The 26,240-nt window shown below is 43.5% G+C and overlaps 1 protein-coding gene across 1 annotated transcript in view; it reads left to right on the top strand.

Annotated features, from left to right (window-relative positions):
* Positions 1 to 3,677: 3,677 nt before the first annotated feature.
* Positions 3,678 to 26,240, top strand: part of PDE7B (phosphodiesterase 7B) — a 315,205-nt gene continuing 292,642 nt past the window's right edge. The window contains exon 1 of the mRNA XM_090039867.1: positions 3,678 to 4,018. Within this exon, the coding sequence (XP_089895993.1) occupies positions 3,998 to 4,018 (21 nt within the window). The 5' untranslated portion in view covers positions 3,678 to 3,997. The remainder of the gene's footprint in view (positions 4,019 to 26,240) is intronic.

Below are 26,240 nucleotides of genomic sequence, written 5' to 3' on the forward strand. Positions count from 1 at the left end.
AGTATGAGGCAGATCCAAGTGTCAAGGCCAGATCCAGGAAGTGTGAAGCTGGATCTGGGTGGCACAGGAGCTGATATGGTGGCATGAGACCAGATCCAGGATGCAGGGCCCAATCAAGGCAGTGATTCCACAGATCCAGCCCCACGAATCTAGCCCCACAGTTGAGCACCACTGCTGTTGATCATTGGAGATTTCTTTTCCAGAAGTATTAATTTAGCCCCATTCATATGAATGTACATTTCTTTTAAATATGTAAAAACAAGCCTGCTAGAACAGTGGTTCTCAACCTTTTTTGTACCAGGACCCCTTTGTAAACATTGATTAGGGTTACTATGCATCTGGGTTTTCCTGGACATGTCTCCTTTTTTGGCCCCTCCTTCTCATGTCTGGACAGATTTTTAAAATGCGAGCAAGTACCTGGGTTTTTGCTCTGCCTCTGATTTTCCAGGGCCTAGCAGCTTGGGTACTTGGGACTGGAAACAGCAGCTAATGTGATTGTCTGTCAGGAATCATGTGCGCTGCGCACGGGCCCTATCAAGCTGCTCCCAGGTAAGAGACAGTGTGTGCATGCGTGGACAATAGGGATGGAGGGGCAGGGTGCTGTGGGTCAGGAGTGAGGGGCACCACCAGGACGGGGGTTGGGGGGGTGGGCTGTGGGTCAGGAGTGAGAAGCAATGCCAGGACCAGGGGGGCAGGGGGCTCTGTGTCAGGAGTGAGGGGCTTAGAAGTGAGGGGCTTAGGAGAGGCAGGGCATGGGAATATCACTCCCTTGCCATAATTATATACCCCGTCTCCCTGTTCTCCCCACTTCTTCCGCTCCTTCCCCCCACAGGTGTCCTCTTTTTTGACACTGGAAAGACTATATGTCTAACATTAGTGGCCAGTCCCAACCCAGTGCCCCTGACTCCAGCCTGTTGCCCTCCACCCCCAGGCCTCAACCCCTCAGTGTGTGGGACAGGGTGGGGTGAGTGTTGGGCATGGGGGGCCCCAAGTAGCCCCTTATAGGCTGGAGCTCTGCCAGCCTGCAAGAGAAAACCACAGTTTCCCACATTTTTCTTCTTTAAAGGAGAATCCATTTTTAAAGTTTGTTCATGGCCCTTTCATATATCCTTGTGACCCACTTTTGGGTCGCAGCTCATGGGTTGAGAAACACTGTGCTAGAATATTAAAGGATGTTATTAATAGGATGCGTCACACACATTAAAGCAAGCTAAGATTTCTTAATATGAGTCCACTGGGCCTGAACAAGGGTCCTAAAAGAACGAGCTGAACTCACAGCAGAGCCTTTGGCAAAAATATTTGAAAAGTCGTGGAACTCAGGAGTGGTCCCGGATGACTGGAAGAAGGCCAACAGAGTACCCATCTTTAAGAAAGGGAGGAGGATGACCCTGCAAACTAGACTGACTTCGGTCCTAGGAAAAACTTTTGAAAAAATTGTTAAGGAGGCCATCAATCACAAACTTGTAACTGACAGAGTATTAAGGAACAACTAGCATGACTTCGTGGAGCATAAATCATGCCTGACAAACCTGGTGTCCTTTTATGACCAGGTAACTAACCAGCTAGACAAGGGACATGAGGTAGACATCATTCATTTGGACTTCAGTAAGGCTTTTGACTCTGTCTCCCATGAAATTAAACTGGAGGGTACTGGCCTGGACCAACCTGTGGTGAGGTGGGTGGGTAACTGACTTAGAGGCCGGTCCCAGAGAGTTATAGTCAATGGGATGGCCTCATTCTGGAGGGCTGTCTCCAGTGGTATCCCACAGGGATTAGTGCTTGGACCCGTGCTTTTTAAGAGATAATGACTTGGATGAAGGGGTGGAATGCTCTGTGATTAAGTTTGCCTTTGATACCAAGCTGTGGGGAAATGTGGGCACACCAGAGGATAGGGTAAAGATCCAAGATAACCTAGACAGACTGGTTCTATGGGCTGATCTGAATCAAACGAGGCTCAACAGGGAAAAGTGTCAGGTCCTTCATCTGAGTAGGAAGAACCTTCGCCATAATTATAGGATGGGCGGCAGCACACTGGCTGACACAGCATCTGAATGGGACGTGGGGTCACAATCAACCAGAAGATGAATATGAGCCAACAGTGCAATATCAGCCAATGCATTGCCAGTGGATCCAGAGGGGTGCTTCTTCCTCTCTACTCAGCATTGGTGAGGCCACAGCTGAAGTGCTCTGCCAAGTTTGGGGCACTGGACTTAAAGAAGGATGCGGCTAATCTCAAGAGGGTGCAAAGAAGGGCCACCCGCATGATCAGGGGCCTGAAGGGCAGGCCCTATGAGGAGTGACTCTGGCAACTAGGCTTGTTCAGTCTGAGTAAAAGGAGGCTGAGAGGTGACTTGATAGCTGCCTACAAGAATGTCAGGGGGGAGCACCTCTTCAGGAAGGCACTGCTTGGAAGGACGAGGACCAACGGACACAAACTAACAGGGGGAAGATTTAGACTGGACGTAAGGAAGAACTTCTTCTCCATAAGGGTAACTAGAACCTGGAACACACTCCCAGCAGAGGTGGTGTGGTTGCCACCCTTGGAAGTGTTCAAGAGCAGGCTGGACAAGCACCTTGTTGAGCTAGTTTGAGCACATTAACCTCCTGCCTATGGCAGGGGACGGGACTTGATGACCTTCCAGGTCCCTTCCGGTCCATTGATTCTATGAGTCTACCTCTATTTGCATGTGAGCAAAAATACAATGATGGAAATGGCTGAACTTTTGTTGTTGTTTAACTGATCTTAAACCAATAATCTCCTGTTGTTGTAGGCTTTCTTGCCCGCAAAAATTAACTTTGACAGCCGTTATCTGCCCTTATTTTCTTCTTGCACTGCAAAACTCCCAGTTTGATCAATTATCTGGTCACAGAGGCTGCAACAACAGGGAGCAGGGCTTGAAAACAGCCCTCTGTTTTATGACACAGGCTTTTGGCGGGGGAAAAATAAGGTGCAATATAATGAATGTTCTGAAACAGCGATGTAACAGGACTTAATGTCTCTGTGAACCAGTGTCCCAGGACACCACAGCCCCCATAACGGAGAGCTCTAATTTGGGGGTAGAACAGGTGGTTGCCCAGAGCAGAAGAAACACAGCTAGTGTCTCTGGGACAGCAGTGGTAGAAAATGGCCAGTATTCAGCACAGCCAATCCTAGCTATGAGAAAAAGGCATATTTACCAAGCTGAATCCCATCACTCTGGTTTTACGCTGATACCATGCCTCTGACCTGAGTAAAGTAACACCTGATTTACACCAGCTTGAGGAGAGAATAGAACTGAAATTTCCATCAGAGACTCTCTTTCACTGTGATATTATTCAGATATATTTAAGAACACACACAGAGATCCAACACAGGGACACACACAGACACACAGCTCTTTCCCTGTTTGGTCTGGATATTTTAAATCTTTCTGGTACGTCTGACTGTAAAATAATTCCAAGTTAGATCCAGAGCTGATAAAATATCATCGTGCTTTCTTTTTAAGGGGGACAGGCTGCCTAAAATCACTGCTGCATTCTTCCCATAGTAGTCCTTTAAAATTAATAGCACATGCAGAGGAAAAACTAAACCCTTTGACGTCACTCTTGAAACGAGGAAACATAAACAGAAAAGGCTCCACTCCAGTGAGCTGACAGTGCCGAAGCCGATTGGTCTGCTTTTCCTTGCCTGTGGCAGTTGACAGCACCTCCCAACCGTGCAGGGCCTTCTGCTTGCTAACACAGTCAGTCAGACTGCAGCAAGCTCAGCTGTATCCCAGCCCTTCACTGGCAGAAAAGTGTACTCTCTTCAAAAGAGTCTCTGATCATTTTTGCTTCTTGGGTTTTTTTTTTATTTCTTTCAGTCGGTGATTTTTTTTTTCTCCAGTTGCTGTTACTTAATTCTATTCCTAATCCTGGATGCAGTTACTGGATTCTGCAGTACAAGTCTTCATGAACAAGCTGCACCGCTTAGAGATTTCACGGCATTCAAAGGTCACAGAACTGCCACTATGGTTAAATGTCTTGTTTAATGGTTGAGGTATGTACAGCAACTCTAAAAGAGGTCGTGTGATTATTTTTAAGGGGGAACTAAAATTGCAAAAAGGGGAAGAAGGGAGGTGTTACTTTAGAGAATTTAGAGAAAACATTTTTTATTGTTACTTGTTACTACAGCAACAAGCTTCTTATCTCCTCCCTTTTTTTTCTTTTTATTGAAACTAGCGGAACATTTTAACTCGTGTCATTGTAATCAGTTGCAGGCAAAAGAAAACTGAGGGTTCTGTTTTTGTATCACTGTATGATCCTACTGAGGAAAGTGAGATTGCTGTCCCAAGTCCTACATTTCAATGGCACGAGCAAAGACCTTGGACTTGGTTAGCTTAGTTGGATGAGGCAAAGGAAAGGAGGAACTCAATCCAATCTCTGGGTTTTTTCTTTTTCTTTTTTTTGAGTTGGCTTGAGTTTCGAGCGGAAAAAGATGACTGGGAGCAAATATACTGAATAGGAAAGAATAGCAGCATAACTCTTTGCGACGATATGTTCCACATCGTTTTATTGCTACATGCTAAGTGTGTCTTAAATGGTTTGGATTTAGAAATGTGAAATTAAGATGAAGCCTGTGCAAAAATTTAGAAGGAGAATGCTAGAACAAAACTGCTTGCATTTTATCATCATCCGTTTTCTTGCAGCTCTTGCTAACTAATTAAAGTGGATTTTAATCAAGAACTAAACTAATGGCACTTTAATGACATATAGCTTCAATTCATCTTCAAGCTGTGACTTAACTTGAATGACTGTTGTAGCATTACAGTGAGCACTGTGTGCTGCAGGAAACACGAGTAACTGCTAACATAAAACTAACATTATTTTCAAGAGTGTGATTCTAGCATGCAAGAGGAGGAGCTACTTGCCAAGAGCCTGTGTATGTGTGTTTAAAAACATTCCTTTGCTAATTAAATCTAAAATACAGACTACCTATGCATTCCTTTGTCAGTTCATTGCTTGCTATCTTCAGGTTTTCCTAAGTTATCAAATGACAGATGATACATAGCCGTTTGAAAATGTTACTGTGCATATAAAACCTCCACAGTTTGACCACCTTTTTGTTAATTTTACAGAAAATGCACCTTTAAAATTATATTAAGGTTATGTGATGAGAGATATAACATGAATGTACTCATACACTTCAAAGGGTTAAGAACAAATTAAATGTCTGAGGCTCAGATACAGCAACTTGAGGACTGCAAAAATATTAGCTCTGAAATGCAGAGGATGTGATATGTGCTGTGAATGGACAATTGCTATTCTGCAGTGCCTAGTGGGAAAACAAGGACTTTGTGTATTGCAAATGCTTAACTGCAGCTCCTCCATTTCCTTTGCTGTATCTTCACTGATGGCTGCAGGAACAAAGAGGGCTGTCATTTACAAATTTCTAAATGCCACATCTCTTTTAAGATGCTGAAGCATCCTCCGTTCCATATCAACCAGCAGCCCAAAGTTAAGCATTATTGGATGAACTGTATCCCTTCAAACCACCACCCTGTTCCTTCCTTCCTGCACCCCGAAAGCTGTACATGAAACTGTCAGCTTCAAAAACTAAATCCATTGTTTCGCTATGCTAAAAATGTAGCAGCGAGGAAGAAAAAGGGAGTGGGGAAGCTAGCAAAATGTATATTATAGAGCTAAGATCATCACTTTGATTGTGGTAGTCTGAGAATTACATAAGGAACAAAAAGTCTCAACTTTCTCAACTGTATGAAGAACACTGTGTTTCCAGAAAGCAGTGTGTAAGACAACAGTCTGCATTCATTTTATAAATGTAAATGATTTGGTTTTTCAAATCAGATTTTTCTTGTAGGTCTTCCTTTTTTAAAAAAAAAATGTGTAACTATCACCACATGTTGTGGCACTGTGTACACAGCAGAACTCATGACAGAACATGTAACATGTGTTCAAACTAAAGAGAGGACAAACTCTTTTTCACCCATACAAATCAAAGGCTAGTTTAGTTGACATGCTTTCTTTGAGCATTCACAATACACCAGTGAATGCAAAATGAAAATTTAATGCTAAACTTTCCTGTGACATATCGCAGTCATGTGCCAGCTTATTGCCCCAATAAAAGATTGCCAAAAAGGGAGTAAAGCTTTGAAAGAGTTTCAGATCTTAGGATTTGTTGCTAATTATGAGTTTGACTGAATACAGTAGGGCGAGTTTTAGCTCTGATGCGTTCAATTGAGTTATAGCTGGTTGTACGAGGATTTAATTTGATCCACTGTGTCAAAAAAATTGTAAATGTGAAATTTTGAATTCTGTACTCTGGCATATAAAATACACCAAGCAGTAGCAGATACTTCCTGCCTATACCTATGTGCTTTCCCTGGTGAGGCACAGCTATCCATTTGCCCTTATCATCGCTCAGACTAGGTCACTGATGCAGACTGGCTTTTCCAGTGTCTTCAGTGATATTATGAAATACAGTGGAGACATACAGCAGTTTATGGTTCCTTTTCCCTTCCCCCTCTACTCTCATACTAATGTTTAAAACATACTTTAACAATAAACAATAAAAAACCTGATCTTCCGTGACATTTGTATGTAATTATCTTGTCATTTTTAGTCTTATGGGAAAAGCCTTTTTCTACTGGTAATTTCCTATACAACTAGATGTATAAAGTAGACCTATCTGAAATTAACCAACCCATTACCGTCAAGAACCCAAAACCTTGAGCTTTTTTACTTGGCAATAAAGGATGTGTATGATCCATGCTGTCATGTAACCTGGCTCTATATAAATGGCCAGTAGATCCTGTAGGACTTGGGTAAGACTCAGGGAAAAATGAGGACTAGATGCCAAGTCATTTGGGGAAACAGGTAGCAGCTCACTCTGTATCTCAGCTCTTCTTTCTTTCCTTTGGGTTTCCATGGAAAACCTTCCATGTTCACCATAGAATGAGAGAGGAAGAGGGTGCTGGGATGCTCACATATTTGAGAAGCAAATGGATTCTTTTCACAAAGGCATGATAGTTTTTTCCTGTGCAGTCGCAGGGAATTTTTATTTCAGAGTTGTCAGACAAGAATTAATAGAATCTTGCTTTGTGAGCTATGCATTTCATTCAATTTTTCTTCTTTCTCAGCCAGAGAAGAACAAAATTCTCTTTCCTGGGATATTGACAGAGACACTGTCTTCTCTGACACTAGCATCAGAGCACCGCTTACTATACATAGATGCATATAGCTATTCACTGCACCTGGACTAGGTTCATGTGGCTTTCTTTAAGCTGCCTAAAGGTGCAGACAGAAGTGAAGCTCCCTGCTGTAATTCAGGGCACTTTGCAGGAAGCCCCATGAGTTACAATGATCCCCTGGACCCAACAGAAGTTCACTGCTGGGTCCTGGGGGTTTGAGAATCCAGCTGCAGGCTTTGAGCATGCAGCTGGTTTCCTCTAGCAACACCTCTCCTCCCACCCAGCCCTGGCACTGTTTTCACAATGGGAGGGGGGAAAGGTGGCAAAGGAAGCTCCTTCTAGCCATTCCCCAGTTGGTACTGGGGAGGTTACAATCCACCCACCTCACTCTCCAGCACCGACTCAAAAACCCCCAGACTGAACTCCCTTCACTCCCTTTCCCTATTCTCATTCTGAAAACAGTGCCAGGATGGAGAGGCGGTGCAGACAGAAGTTACTGAAGCTGCTCTGTTTTAGCACATCTTCATCTAAACCCTCATGCAATGAGTTCAGATTTTCACAGGTTCAGGCCCTTTTAAAGTGCTCTGCAGCCATGCACTTCTGTCTGGTCATGGCTGTACACCTTCCCATAGTAACTGAGGATGGGGCAGGAGTGGGTGGGATCATTTGAGTGGGGGCTAGCGGGTCTATGAGAGGGGCATTTTTGGGATCAGATGGGCTGGTAGTTCTGTGGGGTGGGACGTTGCCCACTTAGGAGTGTCAGGGAACTAAAAATAGCCCAGTCAGGTTTGGGGTGGGGGGGAATAATGCAGCCCCAGAGCTGGAGAAAGCAGCTGAGCTTTTCCAGCCCCTGGGCTGCACTATCAACACGTGCAGGTATTCACCCAATCTCAAACTGACTTAGCACACCTCGTCAAGTGAACTTATTTAAATCAGGCATGCCATTTTTTGGATTATTTAAGATCTCTGAATACCTACATCATTAGCAGAGATCCTGGTTTTCTCTGTTTAAAAATAAAAAATCCTGATTTTTTAAAAAAATTACAAATTCTCTAAGTAAAACCCCCCCAAATCTGGGTTTTTCAATGATTAAAATGAAACACCACTGCATATATAGCTATCAGTTGAACACAATGTTTTATTGATATATTTACAATTTTAAAGCAATTTGGAAGCCTACCAGTACCTCAATCACTATAATAAAAAAATTTCTAAATACTTATACATTTTGGCATTTGATTTGAGGGTTTTAATCATGGAAAATCAGAGCTCTTCCCATCCCCTTCAATCACCAGGATGTGGATCCAGCAGCAGCTGTCCCCAAACCCCACCATTCTGTAGCACTGAGCAGCCCTGATATGCCAGTTTCCTGCTCATGCCATAGCCCCTCACTCCTGACACAGCCCCCCAGCCTTGCTGGTGCCCCTCACCCTTCAACCCCCCCCCCCCGGTCCTGCTGGTGCCCCTCACTCCCAACCCACAGCTCCCTGGGTCCTGCCAGTGACCCTCACTCCCCACCCACAGCCCCTTTTGGCCCTGCTGGAGCCCTTCACTTACCACCTACAGCCCTGTGGCCCTGATGGTGCCTGTCACTCCCCAACCACAGCCCCCTGCCTTCCCAGGCCTGCCAGAGGGGGCCCCAAGCTGCCAGCTGTAGGAACCAGGGACCCAGGTCCAGAGCCCCTGTCCCCCCAGCAGCTTCCAAGCCCCAGGTGCCACCCACAGGGAGTGGCAGCTCCTGCAGTGGAGTAGGGTGTGGAGCCCAGCTCCCCCTCCCCCATGGGGGTACATCTGTAGCAAAGTACATGGTGGAGGATGACAGCTGCCTACTGTGTGCTCAGGGCTCCCTGCACTGCTGCCCTTCCCCCAGGGCCTCCACAGTCCAGTGGGCAAGATCTGGCACAGCACTGCAGAGAAGGACTAGGTGGGGAAGTTTGATGCCACCTCCACAAGCTCTGCATTGCAAAGGCAGGTGCCTCTGACTGCCCAGCAGTAGTGAGGGGCACAGCTCTGTGCCACCACCCCTGCTGCTGCCATGCGGGTAGTGGGTGCTTCACCAGGGTGGCACAAGGCTTGTGGCACTGACACTGAGCTTCCACACCCCACTCTGCACTGCCACACTGGGTCCCACCCACTGGGATGGGGAGACCCTGGAGGGAGGGCAGCAGGGCAGGAAGCCTGAGCCTTCAGTGAGCAGCCTACATCCACCCCCACCCCACGCACAAATCTGGAGGGCACGTGGCCCCCATTCCCCACCCCCCAGGAGGGCATGCACTGGTGAGGAGCCATCCCCACTTCCTCTGCCTGGACAAGCTGCCTGCGCCTCCATCATGCTCCCCACCAGGGCCCTGCAGCCGTACATTCCAGCCCCAGGCCCCACGCACTGCCCCAGCTGGCCAGCAGCCCCAGCTCTGGCCAGCTCCCTCCCTCCCTCACTATGGGAGCCTCAATTCCCCACACATCAGACCTATCTGCAGGGAGTCACCCTCCAAGCTGCCTAGCAGCCATGTGCCTAGCACACATGCACATGGCGCTCCCTGCCTGACCAGTCTCCTCCCACTCCCCCCAGCTCCTTATAGGATGCAACTTTTCCAGCATGCAAGAGGAAATCCATTGTTTCCCTCATTTTTATCCTTTAAAGGAGAAAATCTGGGTTTTTCTCCTTAAAATGAGAAAATCTAGGTTTTACTGCATTTTTCCATGGCAAACAGAAAACCTGGATCCCTGATCATTAGGCATTCAGATTAACCTAACCCTGGTTAAGCTGATCTAAATGTAATGCCTGTACATAGCCTGTGACACTTTGAAAAGGGCAAAACTTGAAGGAAGTCATTACTTCAACTTGGAATAGTGTGTGGGAATAGCTAGGCACAATTTCGCCATTCTGAGGGCAGGTAACCTGCACCTGCAGGCCAAGAGGAGTCTACAGCAATACAATATATATTAGCTAGCTCTAGCCACTACTCAGGAACAAAACCTAATTGGGCCTAACCTTATGTACCTTAGCCAAAGAACCAGGAGACAGGGAAGAAATCTTTAGGTGCATACAGCAACACTATATAAAACCAAGGTTCATCATTCCAGTGCTAAAGCACTACAGCAGCTGTATTGCAATTTTTTTTTTTTTTTGCTGTTGATTACGCAGCCTCTAAGGGATTCGGAAAGAAGTATTTTCAGCAGTTGAAGGTGTAGCACTTTTCTTCTAAATGATGTAAAAAGTGTGATTTACTGTGCAAACTATACTTTCAGGCCATCACCACAGTTAGCATCATGTGTAGGGGTAAATATTACACCCAGGGAATTACTTGATTTTGGTTCAAGGATTAGATTTGGCCCAATCTGTTGAATATATACTTGTTAGTGCAATAACAGTGTTCATCTCTAATGTCCTGATCTGATCATCATTAATAACCTAGAATCATAACAGTGGCATGATAGAGATCTATCAATCCAAAAGAAGCTTAAAGCTGAGGGATTCAACATAATTGTTCCACACTTTGGTAATATTGTTGAGGTGGCTGAGTTGATTACGGAAATCAAAATTGATCATTTACATAGGATGTGCTGAATAGAGTCTTTTTCACTCATCAAGTTCAAAGTGATTAAGCCTTATGACTCCATTTTACATATGCAGGAACTGGGACACAGAAAGACCTAATCCCAAATTTTCAGAAGTATCTTCTAATGTTTGGTGCTTTTCTTTTTGTGTGTCCACCTTAAGGTAATTTATATCTAGGCAATTGCAAAGAGACAGCCACAGACTGAGGCACTGGTATGAATTAGATGCTGAATATCTTGCCCCTGGTTCTACAGTCAGAAACTGAACCCAGGCCCTTGCCACACTTTACACTTAAGATGTGATTACCTGGTTAATCCTGTGTTAAATTGTAACCTGGCCATATGTTAAACCAATAAAGTGTCATAAGACAAGGGAATAAGCCATAAAGTAATTTCACAAAAATATGTGTAATAACTTTGTGAGTTGTTCCTATCACACCACTAATTACATGTATGGCCAGTTGCGCCCTGTGGCTGGGAGCCCAGATCAACTGATAAGCCTCCCAGCTTTGGGTGACCCCCATGCACTCCTAGAGCTGGGAGCTCCATCAACTGATCCAGGCTCCTAGTTGGGGGCACTACATGCCAAGAAGGCTCCGCCTGTACCAGCAATAAGGCTCCCCCTGTACCAGCATGGGTGACTGGTGCCTCCTGCATCAGGGGACACATGCCCCACAACGGCCAGTCAGCAACTGGGAGGATCCCCCCCATGGCTGATCACACTGACCAGGAAGCACGAGTGGGGCAGCCAGAAGTGCCAGCGGGGCTCCTGAAAGTGTCAGAAGTTCCAGTGGTGCTTTTCCTAGCACCCCCAGTCCCCAGCCAGCACTCACAGAGGGGGCACCAGTACTCCTGCCTGCCCCCACCCTGCCCATCACCTAAGCAGGGGGCACTGGCTGGGAGATGGTGCTCCAGCATTCTCACAGAGTGAGTGTGCACCCCCATGCACCCCCTATGCATCGCCACTGGGTAATCCCACAATCACGCTTCCTGCCATGCATGTATGGCATGGCAGGCATAGGTGGTGAAAGGCCAGGGCTAACATGGCTTATTCCCCCCCAAACTGGGCCACTGACAGTGGCTCTAGCACCACCACCATGCCCCACCATCACAGCACCACACCCAGCATCCCCGCCAGATGCTCCTCTCTCACTGTACGTACAGCACTAATAACTCTAACTAAACTCAGTTGCTCTTGGTGTTTGGTCCCAGTATAATTAATTCAGACTACTATCTCAATGGATTTCTAATATGAGCTAAGTAGGGGGTGCTGCAGGTGTGGGCAGCTCTATGCAGCCTCCACTTTCCCCCCTTCCCCCCTGCCACATGCACTCCGCACTGCTCCTGAATGCCCTGTGCGCTCTGGCACCTTCCAAGCACGTTGTAGCCACCCGCGTTGCAGGCAGGGAGAGGTGGGAGATGTAAAGGGGTGAGGCGTGGGAAGTACCATACTGGGTTAAACCAATTGTCCATCTAGCTATCTCTGACTGGCAGAAGTAGATGATAAAGAGGCAGAGCATCGAACTGGATATCTCTAGAGTGATCTACCCCATATTCCTGGCATCCACCATTTATTGGGTTAGAGATTGCAGAGGAAACATCTCCAACCATCTGTCCATCTGTTCAACAGCCATTAATAGCTCTGCCATCCATGAATGTATCCAGTTCATTTTGACAAAGCCTCCTTCCTAAGAGTTTTTATATTAAATTGTATTTTCCTGTGCCACAATGTAAATTATTTTGTGTATTATGCAATTTTATTTGAATTCTTTTGTTTTTTCCATTTCCAGCTTATGATATAAAAATATTAATACACCAAATCCAACAGATTATCTATTCCCGACATGAAAGTGGCTATATAATTCAGCAGGTTCATGGTGGGCATTCAGGGAGCTCAGAGCTCACAAGTGAGCATTGGTCTATATCCTAAATGACTCAGCTATTGTACTGACATCCTCAAAACAGAGCCAAATCCAGATCTGGTATGAGGATACCCAATTCAGCTAAAGTCAGACTTATGTAACAAAATTGTAGAGTGAAAAATTCCACAAAAATCTATGACAATCCTTGAAGACTTTTGACTTGATTATCTGTATGATTTTCTTTCCATGCCACACACACACATTTTTAATAGGTGAACTCCTGTCCCTAACTCTGGAGTTTCAAAATCTCAGTAACATTTTTTTCTTAGGACATGAGTAATCTATTAAAATGATGTGTTATTACATAGGAATTGAACTGATTAAAATAAACTTGCAAAAGGAATGAATAGTATGGGCCAAATCTTACATCCTTATTCCATCTTTTCTGTTAGTGTAAGAATGGAGAAGGCTTAGGGTTAAGCTTTTTTACTTACCTACCAAAGAGTAGCCCATATAGGTCCAGTAGAGGATGGCATTCTGAACAGGCAGCATTAATATTTGCTTCCTGGCTGCCAAATTTCCAGACACATGCAGAGTCCCATGGATCAGATGATGTGGCTCTGCACACTAGGGCTAGGGACAGACATTACACATAAACTCGTTTAAGTGATCAGAAACTGATTTAAACCTGTAACAGAACAGATGTTCAGTGCACATAAACCAGTTTGAGAATGGATGAAACTGGTTTGGGATAAACCTGGTTGAATGTATCAGACTTAACTGATTTGGCTCAGACTGGTTTATGCAATGTCTGTCCTAAACCCTTTCTGGTTTAAGGTAAACCAGACAACCCTAGCATCCCAGCATGCTCTCTGGGCTGTCTGGGGCTCTCTGCTCCACAGCAAGGCTGGTTCTTTCCCTCTGCTTCCTAGATGGAGCTCCACAGACTGCAGGCTGCTTCTCCCTCTCCCTTCACTACTCCCTGCTAAGCCCTCTGCCTTGCTGGGGATGTGTCTGTGTGTTAGCTAGCAGACCACATGCTGGCTACAGTCTGTGCTGAATCAACAGATAGAATCAACAGGCAGAATCAACCCCCAGAGAAGACCAGGAGCAATGAATACAAACTCCTGGAAGATTGCTTCAGGTTCAATTCCAGGAAAAACTCCTTCACAGTCAGGGTGTTCAGGCTGTGGAATAAGCTTCCTCCAGTGGTGGTGGAGTCACCCTGGAAATCTTCAAAAGGAGACCGGAAAGTCACCTCACTTGGGTCACTTGACCACAGTTGTCTTTTCCTGTCTAGTGCAGGAGGACTGGACTCGATGATCTACAAGGTCCCTTCCAGCCCCTAACAATCTATGAACAAGTAGCTGGTAATGTCCCTCTGTTGTTTTCTTAATTGGGTGATAAACACTGTTATCAATTCCCTGCTGGGCTAATCAGAGTTCCTGCTGGTCCCCCTCAGCTCCATTCTGTGGAAGAGAAGGGAGGGCTGCTCTAGCACCCCCTGGCTTCTAGCCTGAGTCACTGCAGTCATCTGCCTGCATTTCTGGGATGTCTGTCTGGTTACAAAACTGATTTAGCCTAGCCAAATTAGACTAACCTGCAAAGTCTGAATCAATTCAGGCTCAGGCTCAGGCTTTTGAATGTCTGTCCCTAGCCTAGGTTACTGGGGCTGGTGCATGGGGTCAATCCATGGCCAGATTGATATGCAGGTTTGGGCCAGTGCATGGCCAGATCTCTGTGCTGGATAGGGCCAGCATGCTGCTGGATCCAGCATAGGAGATTGCAGTGGCAAGAGATTGAGCCAGCTCAAGGAATCTGGTTGACACAGGGTCAGGACAGTGCATGAACAAATCTGCACATGCATTCATGTGCCAACCCTGCACGTGGGGTCCAACCTTCAAACCTGCCTCAAGCCACTCATCCAGCCCACGAGGCTAGGAGGTTGAGCATCAGTTATCTAGATAGACAGATTAAACAACCAAAGTTGTTTGGGCAGATCAATAGAAGTGGCAACCTTCCTAGATCAGCATCATCTATACAAATGACATTGAAGCACTAGCATGTGGGGTTTGAATCTCCAAATACAAGTGGCAAGGATTCTATTAATTTCTGAGTATCCAACCCAAGGAAAGAAGGGTGGAGATTTCTAAAGGTTGTGTATTAAGGATGGAAGCACATTTCCATGAGATCACTATGCAGAGTGGGCAGCTCCATGTCTCAGAGCTAAAGGATCCTCAGAGGATCCCAAGAACAGTATCTCCTAGATATTTCCACAGCAGATTTTTAGGATCTGTTAGAGATTCAGGGGGCAGCACAAGTTTTTTGAGCTCTTGGCACAGAGCCCTGTCACTGTCATTGTATATAGAAACTTTCTTTCTGACTGTTTTTCTTTGGACTTGCCTTTTACACTTGTCTCTATATCTGTGAGACAGGCAGAGTAGAATGCAAGTACGTAGGGAGACTGAGTACCCAGATTGACAGGAAGACAAGAAATAGGATGAATAAACTCCCCTTGGAGATGGGATCCTGGCTTCTCTATGTTCCATGAGTCATCTAGCATACTTTGGGCCTTGTGATTACTAATAAATATGTCTTGTAAAGAGACTATCATGCCTCTTTCTGCTTTATACTATGGGCCAGGGCTTAGCTCATTATTATTTATTCATAGGCATTTCTCTTTTACTCATTGCCATAATTTCTAAGCATCTATTAATAATGTTCAAGTAGCAATAAAACCTCCATCATAAATTTAAATAATCCTAGTCTCTAGTTTAGCTATGTGGTCACTGGGGGGCTATATGTAAGTCAAGAAAACAGCTGCAAAAACTGATTGTGTAAGACTGAGGAGCTCACGGTGCATCAGAAAAGGAGAAGAGATAGCTGTGGTGTGGGAGTTTCTATGTACCCAGTCATGGAAAAATGAGGGAGCACACTTCTACTCTTAGCTAAGGAATTACACTTGTAATGAAAATCCCATCTCCCCATCCTACACCTCTTCAGCTAACTAATTGCAGTGTTTGTAAATGGGCTTTTAATACTGAAGTAGGCAAAATACAACAAAATATAATTCAGGGAGAAAGCTTATATACCGAGGGAGGGGTGTGTTGTATTGCCTTTCCATTGCTGAATGCTATTATTCAAAAAAGTTTTTTAAAAATCTTAGAATATTTTTTCTCACCTTCCAAAATCACCTCTTGGAAATATGAAACTAAATGTATGTCTTAATTACTATGCTTAAGTGCCCACATGCTTTCTTACCGTAGGACTTCTGGTTCCATCTTAAAACCAAGAAGTAAACTATTTTTAACAAAATAAATAAAAATTAATAAATACATTGGCCAAATTTTCAGATGATGGAAACTGATCTGGGCCTACTGAGATTATAGAATTCTGCTAGTTCACATCACATACTAACAATAAAAATATAACATTTTTCCTCCTCTTTTCCTAGGTAGGTCAAATTTTAAGCCCTACAACCTTCAGCAGCACCTATACGTAGCACATTGGCTAGGAGAGCAATCAGCAACGTTTTCCGGTGGCAGGCCAGACTAATCCAGTTTGGGTCCAACCTGGTTGTTGCTTCTCTCCAGCACTTCTCCCTGCCTAGCCACAGTGCAGCACAGGCAAAACCCCTTGCCACTGAATTCTGCAACCTGGATCCAGTGGCCCCGTGCCCAGCAGTTCTGGGCCTAATACAATCCCGGTATTAGGATACTCACATAGGATGCTCCAATTCAGACAGTGGGCAGTGGGATCTGGATCTCTTACAACCAAGCAGTTGAATGACAAGACTATTGGCTGCCTTGGGTCTTTTTCCTGTGCGCCTTCAGGAATTCCATCTGGGATATGAGAAATTTCCCAGTGAAACTTTTGTCAAAAAAGAGCATTTTTCACTAAAAGTTTGGTTTTGATGAATTGGCATTCTCAGACAAAAACTGTTTTGACAAATTCTTGGCCAGCCCTACAAAGCACTAAATGACTCCAATTGTTCTCTTGGGCTCTCCTGGGTGCTGGCCAGTGTTTGAAAATCTAGCCACTTCATTTAAGTGCCTAAGGGGGGAGCTGAACTCTGTTGAAAATCTGGTTCTAGTTGTGGGTGTTGAGCATTTTGCAAAGTTTGTCCTTAGAAGTTTCCTCTGAGACCCTGAAGATTCAGTACTGATCCAAAAAAATTAGGACAGAACTCTTCTCCCGAGCATGAATAGAAGGATTATATAGGTTTCATTGATCCCTTCCACCATTATATACTGCAGGATAGAGAATCTGATTTCATGAACTCCAGAATTCCCAACACTTCTGTTAGTAGCAGCAACTTGTTTTTTCTCTTGAGGATAAATGAAAATAAAAATAAAGTTATCTTGTTATTTTTAACAACTTTCAATTTTAAAGTGTGGGGTTTTTTTTTCCAGTATGGATATGTTCTTTGAGAAATCTTGACTCTACTTGCTTTCTCAGTTTGCTGCTCAGTTGCTTTAAGTTCAGACATCTTTTCAGTGGTTGCAGTGTTTTCATCTGTAAGTAAAACCATGGTTTTAAGAAAGAAGTTTTGAACTCATCAAACATGCTTTTATTTTTCTGTCATTGTGTACCCCAAAATCTATATTTTAAGTGCCTATCCAGACCAAGAAAAAGTTCCTCTTTTTAATGTTTTACAATCCTAGAATAGATAGGCCAGACTGCAGTTTTAATATGAGGGGAAGTAGGATTTATCTGGACTAGCTACCTCATATTAAAAAGCTCAAATGTAGCCTTTCTGTACTAGGATTTTAAAACAAGAAAGCTTAAATGTTTTAAAACTTGCTAGATTTAACTTTTTAGGTAACATTTTAAAATAATCTCTTCTGCTTTCAGTAGTTTCTGTTGTTTTCTAAGTAACTGTTAGCAAAAGCTATCAAATTTCACAACACGGTACAGCAAAAAGCAGTTTAGTATCAATCTGTTTTGGATATGTGCCTATTTTGTGACAATAATTTACAAAAATAACCCAAATAAAACCAAAATACTTCAATATGGGCTTGCACTTACCATGAAGGAAAGAACCAGGGCTAGCTTTAAAAGAGAATTTCTCCTTTCTCTTTTTCCCCTTCCCCTCTTTTACTCTGGTTTGAATGCTTCTCTAAAAATTGTTTTTGCTCCACTGATTTATAGGTTTTGGCATGGGAGTTACTGCTGTTTCTCAAAGCAGCGAACAGAAAATTAGTCACGATGTGATGTTAACAACTTTCTTTGTTACCTAAATGTTTTACACTTTATTAAGTGCAACACAAGCTGACCTAATGCCTTTGAACAAAGCATACAGCCTTGTATGCATTGCAAATATACAGCTCAGTAATTAATATAGAAAAACACCATAAAAACACTAACTGTAGTAAACTGGACCCAAATTCTGTGAAAGAGTGTTTAATTCTGTATTACTCAGGTGCAGCAGACAGGTAGATTCTATGTCGCCTTCATTTAAGTTTTAAACCTGGATGTTTTTAATACAGAACATTAGAATGCCAGCACTGTATTAGCTGTGGCCATTATTTTCACTTTAAATAAGTAGATTTTATGTTCCCCTCAAGTTCACTATGCCAGAGAGGTACATGCTGCCAGTAAGTAATGGCATGTGGACAATGGCATGAGGGAAGCTGGAGTTTTTGGTATTTGAGGTAGTGGACACTTGCATTTTTAGGTTTAATCTATTTACTAGATATTTATGCCAAAATTGTCAGCAGTGCTGTAGTTAACAATATTGTTAATTAAGCTATCTTTACTATGTTTCAGAGTCAATAACTGTGGATAACACATATGGCTTTTTAGAAGAAAGTTCCTCCTTCCTCACTAATTTCTTCACAATGTTCAGTTAGTCTACCTGGAGTAGAGTGGAAGTCATTAGAAAAACCTTCTACTTTATAAAATATGACTAAATAAATCATGACAGCATCCATGCTAAAAGAACTATAAAATGGCTTTAGATCTTTCTAAAATGTAGGAACTATTTTCATTACTTGTGCAGTGGAGGTCCTCATTTTAAAAGGGAGGGGTGTATTTTGAAAGGTGGAGACATGAGGGTGTGCTCACATTTCTTTCAATATTTTTAAACGAATCTTTCTATAAATTAAATGGAGTATCTAGATATTAAATGGTAGTACAATATGGTTTTATTGGTACTTGTTCAGGTGACCTACACAAAACAGCCATAGTGAAGCACAGAATCATAGAAAGTTAGGGTTGGAAGGGACTTTAGGAGATCATCTAGTTCAAACCCCACTTCCTTCCCCTACCCCCCTGCTCAAAGCAGGACCATCCTTAGCTATATCATCCCACCCAAGCAAGGCTTAAAAACATTGAATATAAATCATGTCTTTAAAACTTCCGACAATGGAGACTCCACCACCTCTTTGGGTAACCTGTTCGTGTTTTTTTTAATCCAGATCATTGTAAGTTTTCTAGCAGCAATGGAGTGTGCATGTTTGCCTTTGTATGTACAATAAGCTATCAGTAGTTATGTTTGTACAGTCTGTTTGTACAGAACTGCAGCCATCTATGTTGTGCAACATAGCAACTATTTAATATTGTATAGCAAAATCATATGGTTTAGATAGCAAAGTTAATACTGGGTGCATCTACATGTGCCCCTGACTGCGCAGTTGGTACTGCACAGTCCCAGTGGCACACAGGTTGTTTTCAACCCTAATCTACTACACAGTAATGGCAGCATCATGGTTAGTGCCCACCAATGCTGCGTCACTATGGCTCATTGTATGGTGACATAGCATCTCGTGTAGATGCTCCCATTGTGTTCAGAATATTGCTTTAACAAGTTGTGAAATATCTAGTTGATTAGAAACTCACTTAAGTTCTCAACCAACAGGGAATTGTTCTTTAATGATGCCTGACAATAAATGATTTTAGGTGACTGAACTGTAGAAATAGAAATGCTTGGGTTTCCCTGCTGAATTGTACTTCTTAAGGTCTTTTATTCCTTTGATGTTTAACAGTTGTTGTCTTAAGGACTAATGTCGTTGTTTCCAAGGGCTCATTCATTTTAGGTGTTTCAGTTTTGGGGGAACTCAGTTTGAAACAACTGAATTCTGACTTCTCAGAAGTGTCGAACTTAAGCAGCTTTTGCTGACTTCCACTGGATTTGTGGGGTCCTCAGTATTTTTGAAAATTGAACCAAAAATGTATCAAAACAGCTATCAAAAATCTGAAACACGCAAAATGATTAGACCTTATTTGAAAATTTTGGACTAAGTTTTCTTGCTCTTTAATATGAAAGACAATTTGTTATACCTTCAATATTCAAAAAAACAGGCAAGCAAACAAAAGCTTAGCAGCTATTTTTCCTGCAGTGGAGAGGCAAACTCATCTTCTGCTTGTCTTCTATCCTTATTGAGAAGGTCTGGCAGCAGCATCATGTAGTAGCCATTCTGTGAGCATCATTGGTATATAGTATGCAGCCATCTTCTAAAGGATAACACACTCTTCAAAAGCATATGTGCTTTTATTTTTAAGCTATTGGGCTCTCCTCAAAGCCGTTTTTCCTCTTTTCTTCTTCATGCTACATTGATGGTACCTCCTGGAGTTTTTTAACAGCTTTCAGTTTCATTTCTTGGCTTTTCTTTTTTAGTTTTCTCTCGCTCCAAATCAGAAAGTTTAAATAAAATTAGGGGTTCTTTTTCATGTTTGGGGTAAACCTCAGTTTTTCCAAAACTGCAGTCCTAAACAGTATAGGCATACATAAGTCACTGTAAAAGTCATGTGCTCTTCGCCAACCTAACACAACTATTTGTATTGTAAGATATGAGGGGAAAATGCTGCTGTTCATCAAAAATGTAATAATAAAGGTATTTACCCTAAAAAGTGGCAAGCATTTACTCTAGAAACTTTTCCCCATGGTGAAAGCTGTGGGGAGAAGGTACATTTAAGGCAAATGAACAGTATAATCAGGTACGTGGCTGCAGGGTTAATGTGTGATAGCCTGCCTGCTCAGGGGCACAGGACCCACTGATGGGGATGACTGTCTGACTCAGAAAAAGTTAAAAACTCCCAAGGAGGGGAGCTGATGGAGAGAGGGAAGGCTACAGTGCTGAGGCAGGAGCACAGAGCTGGGGTTGCCCTCTTAAGGTGCAAGAAAAGACCACAGGTTTTGAGTTAACCTTCTGAGTTAATGTTTTGTGGTTGTATATTTGTTTATTTTGTTATTAATGTTATTTCCTGTGGAGAGAAGTGTGCCCCAGGGAAAACAGAAGCTGAGTGACAACCTGCTACAAACAGCAACAAACATTAAGACATTATTTTAATAGTCACCATACACGGGAAATAATAAATGACTCCATAAGATTTTCACCTGAAGCATTAATAATACTTTAGAGAGAATGATTAGATAATCCCCTTTTAGATAATCCCCAAATAATCCGAGTAGGAAAGCTGAAGTAAAGTATATCAATGCCAGATTCAGGATAGCGGAATTCAGAATTATGTCCCCTAACTCTCAGACCACTGGATCATGTTGCCTTCTGAGTATAGGTTAAAAATGAATAAAGGCTCCAGCATCTTCTGTTTCATGCTTTTGGACATAAAGAAGACATACCTGACTGATGCTTTTTTGACAAGCTGTCCTGATGCTTCTGATGCTAAATAGGAAAGATTTACACAGCATGTGAGGAAATAATAATGGAAGGTAAAAGTTGCAATAAATACTTTGAAGAGGACTGTATTGTTAGAATTGGTGGTGTAGCAATGTGGCCAGGTGCCTGGGGCAACTGCCACATAGAGGCAGTGGTGACTTTCAGTTGCTGTTGCTGCCAGTGAAATTGTGTGGCTGCAGCAGCAGTGGTTTTGTTCTAAGCCGGTGTCCAAGAATATGTTACCAGGATAATCCCTCTAAGTTACAGTACTGGTTAAAATTAACATCGTTAGAGTTTCTTTCTTGTACTGATAACTAGCCAAAAAAGGGTATAATTCAAAAGAAAGTACAATCTGTAATTTTCCAAGCTTGGGAGGCTCCAATAAGAGGCTACCTTTCCTAATTTTGAACAAAGCATTACAGGAGTTAACTTTATCATCCCCAGATAGGTCAGGTAGGAGGAAAACATTTTTTTGCTGCTATTGTGAATCAGCAAGAATATTTATGCATGTGCTTGATATTTCAGTGGAAAAGGAAAAGACACAGAAGTGGTCTCAGGCACTGGGACTAAATAAGAAATTGGTATTAGACTCACAATAATATCAAATGAAATGTGAAGCCAAGGAAAAATTGCTGTATAGAGCTGAAAGATTATCTAAGACTATTACTCTATATTATGTAGTTGTGTTGGGACATTTTTGACATTTGAAAATGTCTTCAGTATGTTGCATTTATCTATATATTCTGAGTAATTTACATTATCTATTCCCCAGAGACTTAGACCAAAGGAAAATATGGAGAATTAAACTTGCATGTGATGATTACAGCTTATGCTTAGGCTGGTGTCTGAATTTCAGAAATTGTCCTGCCCATGTGAATGATTTTTTGCTCACAGCCAGTTGCTGAGGACTGGGGAATTCTATTTTGAGAAGTCATATGTTTTGCAGCCCAGGATTTCTAAATTAAGAGAAAAAATTAAGTATAATATTTAGTTACTTTATGTATTGCAATCTGACTATTTGGGCCCCAGAATGGAAGACAGGAACATATGCGTAGGGAGGGACCAGGTCATCAAGTTCAGTTCCTTGTAATCACAGGCAAATATGAAACAAACATGTGCTCACTCTGATTTCTACTGCACACCACAGCAGCAAACCACCTGATTTACAAAAAAAACCAAGCAAACCCCCGATATTCTTGAAACTTTGGGCATGATGTTGTCAGGTGACAGATGTTTTTGGGTGACACAGTCACTACGGAAATTTGGCCAGTCTGTGAAATAAATATTTTCTCTTGAAAAACTTGGTTTTTGGTGATTTGTAAAAACTACTCTCAAATGGAAGACAAGTAGAATCATTTCAAGTATCCTTTTATGGTCTAAATGTGGAATAAAGCTAGGCAATCAGGCCATCTGCCAGAGGCACATAAGGAACGTAAACTGTAGTGTAACCCAGTCCTGATGGGGATTCTGTAATGAAGGAAAAGATTTTATTCTGGTAGTACCATTAAGCAATGCCATTTTAACTTGGCATCAGGATTTTATAGCCATCCCATAGCAGAGACTGATGGAGAATGTGCTAATTCAGTCAATCCTGCAGCTATACTGGTTTTCACCCCTTTCCTAGCAAGCACTTTCCATTTCCAAGGCTGCAATGGCTTCAGAATAGAATGCAAAACACCACAATCTTCCCCCGGAAAAGTGTTTTTCCACCCCAAATCCCTGTTTTCTGGTTTGTGTTGTCAGAAACACAGCCTGAATCTTCCCTGTATAAATGTGTGCCCGTGTGTGGAGACTGAGAAAATGACTTCCTCTATATGCAGGTAGATTAAGTGTCTATAATAATGTACCATCATTCTAAAATTTGTTTGTATGTTCATACATGCAGACTTACAGAATAATTTGTGACATATTTACCAATCTTGAATCTATAATAGAATCATAGAATCAATGAGTGGGAAGGGACCTGGACAGATCATCGAGTCCGACCCCCTGCCATGGGCAGGAAGGAGCACTGGGGGTGGCAGAGGTCATAAGACCCCAGCCAGGTGCCTATCCAGTCTCCTCTTGAAGATCTCCAGGGAAGGTGAGAGCACCACCTCTCTGGGAAGCCTATTCCAGGCTCTGGCCACCCTTATCATGAAGTAGTTCTTCCTAATATCCAACCTAAACCTATCCTCCCTCAGCTTGTGGCCATTGTTCCTGGTGACTCCAAGGGGGGCCCTGGTGAACAGACTTTCCCCGAGTCCCTGCTGCTGGCCCCTGATAAGGTTGTAGGCAGCCACAAGATCCCCCCTCAGTATCTGCTTCTGGAGACTGAAGAGGTTCAGGTCCCTCAGCCTCTCCTCATAGGGCTGGCCACGGAGGCCCCCAACCATACGAGTGGCCTCCTCTGGACCCTCTCCAGGTTCCCCACGTCCCTCTTGAAGTGCGGCGCCCAGAACTGGACACAGTACTCCAGCTGCGGCCTGACCAGCGCCGCATAGAGGGGGAGCAAGACCTCTCTGTACCTGTTAGTGGTGCCCTTGTTGATGCATGACAGGGTGTGGCTGGCTCTGCCTATTGCTTTGTCACATTGGCGACTCATATACATCCTGGAGTCAATCCTGACTCCAAGATCCCTCTCTGCCTCTGTGCTGCGGAGAGAGTCAGCCCCTAACCTATAACCATAATGCTGGTTCCCTCTCCCCAGGTGCAGCACCCTGCACTTGTCCTTGTTGAACTGCATCCTGTTCAGATCCGCCCACTTCTCCAACCTATCCAGGTCTGCCTGGATGCGGTCCCTGCCTGCCGGTGTATTCACTTTACCCCACAGCTTGGTGTCATCAGAGAACTTGAACAGGGTGCACTCCACACCCTCCTCCAGGTCACTAATGAAGATGTTGAACAGCACCAGCCCTAGGACCCTGCCCGATTGCCAACACCTGGCTCTGCTCACTCCCTTCCCCGGCTTACCTTCTCATTGCCTCAGCTGCCTCTTAGCTGCCAAGCACTGCTGCTTCCTCTGCCACCACTGCCTCAAGGGTTGGGGGATACTGGGGGCATCGTGTGCTTCCTCCGGCATCCTCAGCCGACTACTCTGGCCGGCCTGATTAACCCGAGTTCAAATTTCCCAGGCCAATCAGACAATCAGATGCCTATCACTCTGCATGATAGCCCGCTCTGGCCCAGAGAGCCATTTTATCTGGCTTATGAAGCCGTGGGGCTACTGCAGGGTTGCAGAGGCAGAGTTTTTGCCCATGTGGCAGCTGGGGGTAGAGGTGGCAGTGGCACTGAGGCGGGGAGTTGTAACTGAGGCTTTGCTTCCAGCAGCAGCGGTGGTGCCAGCTGGGTTGGAAGCACTGCATACTCAAAGCTGAGCTCTATTAAAGCAGTTCTCACCTGCAAATTATTGTTGATCCCTGTCCTAAGCATTCAAATGATAGGCAGCTGCTGCAATCCTTTGGCAGAGTGGAACTTTCTACTATAAAGGTGAAGCTTGTTTGTACAGAAGATCATTTTCTCAGAAGTTAGTTTGAGACTGTGGAATAAACTCCCAAGGAACTAAGGATCATCACATACCTCATCACTTCTACTCCAAGTGCAAGATGCGCTGTTTCAGTCTTGCCTTTAACAAAGACTTTGGGAGAATGTATGTTTGTGGTATGGGCACATGGACATGTTACTGAGAGGTGAATTAGGATGTGAGTTTACAGTGCATCAGGTACATCTTGGCACTGTTTCTACTGTTTCCCCTCCCGGTAAATACAGGGTAGCTTTCTACTCTTATATAAAGGCATGAGTAACTTTGCATGTATTGTAGCAAAATGGTTTAGAGCATCTTGCTCTGGCTCTGGAAGCATGATATTACTTTTGACTCAGGCTGAAGACTGTGCTTACTATCAATAGGAACCCGCTCACTTTTGCTATGAAGTTAAAGTAGCTCTATGCGAGTCTAGTCAGCTTGCACCTTTGTATGTGTGTTGTTGAATGCAGAAACTGACTTGCCATAACCTTACTAACCTGATGGTCCTTTAGACTCAGGTGGACCTTTGGGATAGGGACAGAAATTACCCATAAACCAGTATAAGTGATCGAAAACCAGTTCAAATCTGTAACACAACAGACATTCAGTGCACATAAACCACTTTTAAAATGGCTAAAACCAGATTAAAATGCAACTGGATGGAGGTTGGATCAGACTTAACAGATTTTGATTAAATCGATTTATTGAACTTCTGTCCCAGATCCCCTCCATATGCAAATTCACCCACAGTTCCCCAGCATCCCAAGATGCTTTGCACTTCTGCCACAACTCTCTCTTCCCTTTTACAGGGTGGGTGGGCTAGCCTTGGCTCAAGCTGTCTGCTCCAGCAGAGCAGAGAGGCATGCTATAGTACCCCCCGGCTTCTGCCCTGGGCCATTGCAGGCATGTGGCTACATTTCCAGAATCAAAAGTGAATGTCTGTTCACTTGTTTATTGGTTCAATCTATGTAGCTTGGACTAACCTGCAAGAATTGATTCAGCCTCAGGCTTTTTGACTGTCTATACTTAGCCTTGCTGTTGACTATGTGTTTGTGTACATTGACATTACCAACCAGTAGCTAATGTGTCGAAAGCTTACACCCCTACTTGTGATAACTTCTTTATGTAGAAAAATAAAATAATAATAAATCCTCTCTCCATCGCCAAACTACTACATTTTACAAATAGTTATCCCAGGGCATGTCTACATGAGACACTAACTGAGCAGTAGCCTAATTCCGTGCATTAGCATGCAGGACAAAAACCATGTTAATACATTAGTGCGCAGTAGTAGTAAGCTACTGTGCAGTGAGTGTCACTAAAACGCTGTGTGCTGGCACTACTGAACAGGAATGCCAGTTACTGTTTATTGATTTAGTACTTCGGGGCCACTTATATAAGTACTAAACTTAATGTACCATAACTACTGCACAGTAATGAACATGTAGACTTGCCCTCAGAGAATAAGAGGGAGGAAAAAAGGCTGCACATAATCAATGGCTGTCTTGTCACTTAGTGCCCTACTTGTGATAAG

The sequence above is a fragment of the Crocodylus siamensis genome, chromosome 1 (assembly GCF_052110815.1).
Source record: "Crocodylus siamensis isolate JL-2025a chromosome 1, ASM5211081v1, whole genome shotgun sequence".
NCBI classification, from domain to species: domain Eukaryota; kingdom Metazoa; phylum Chordata; order Crocodylia; family Crocodylidae; genus Crocodylus; species Crocodylus siamensis.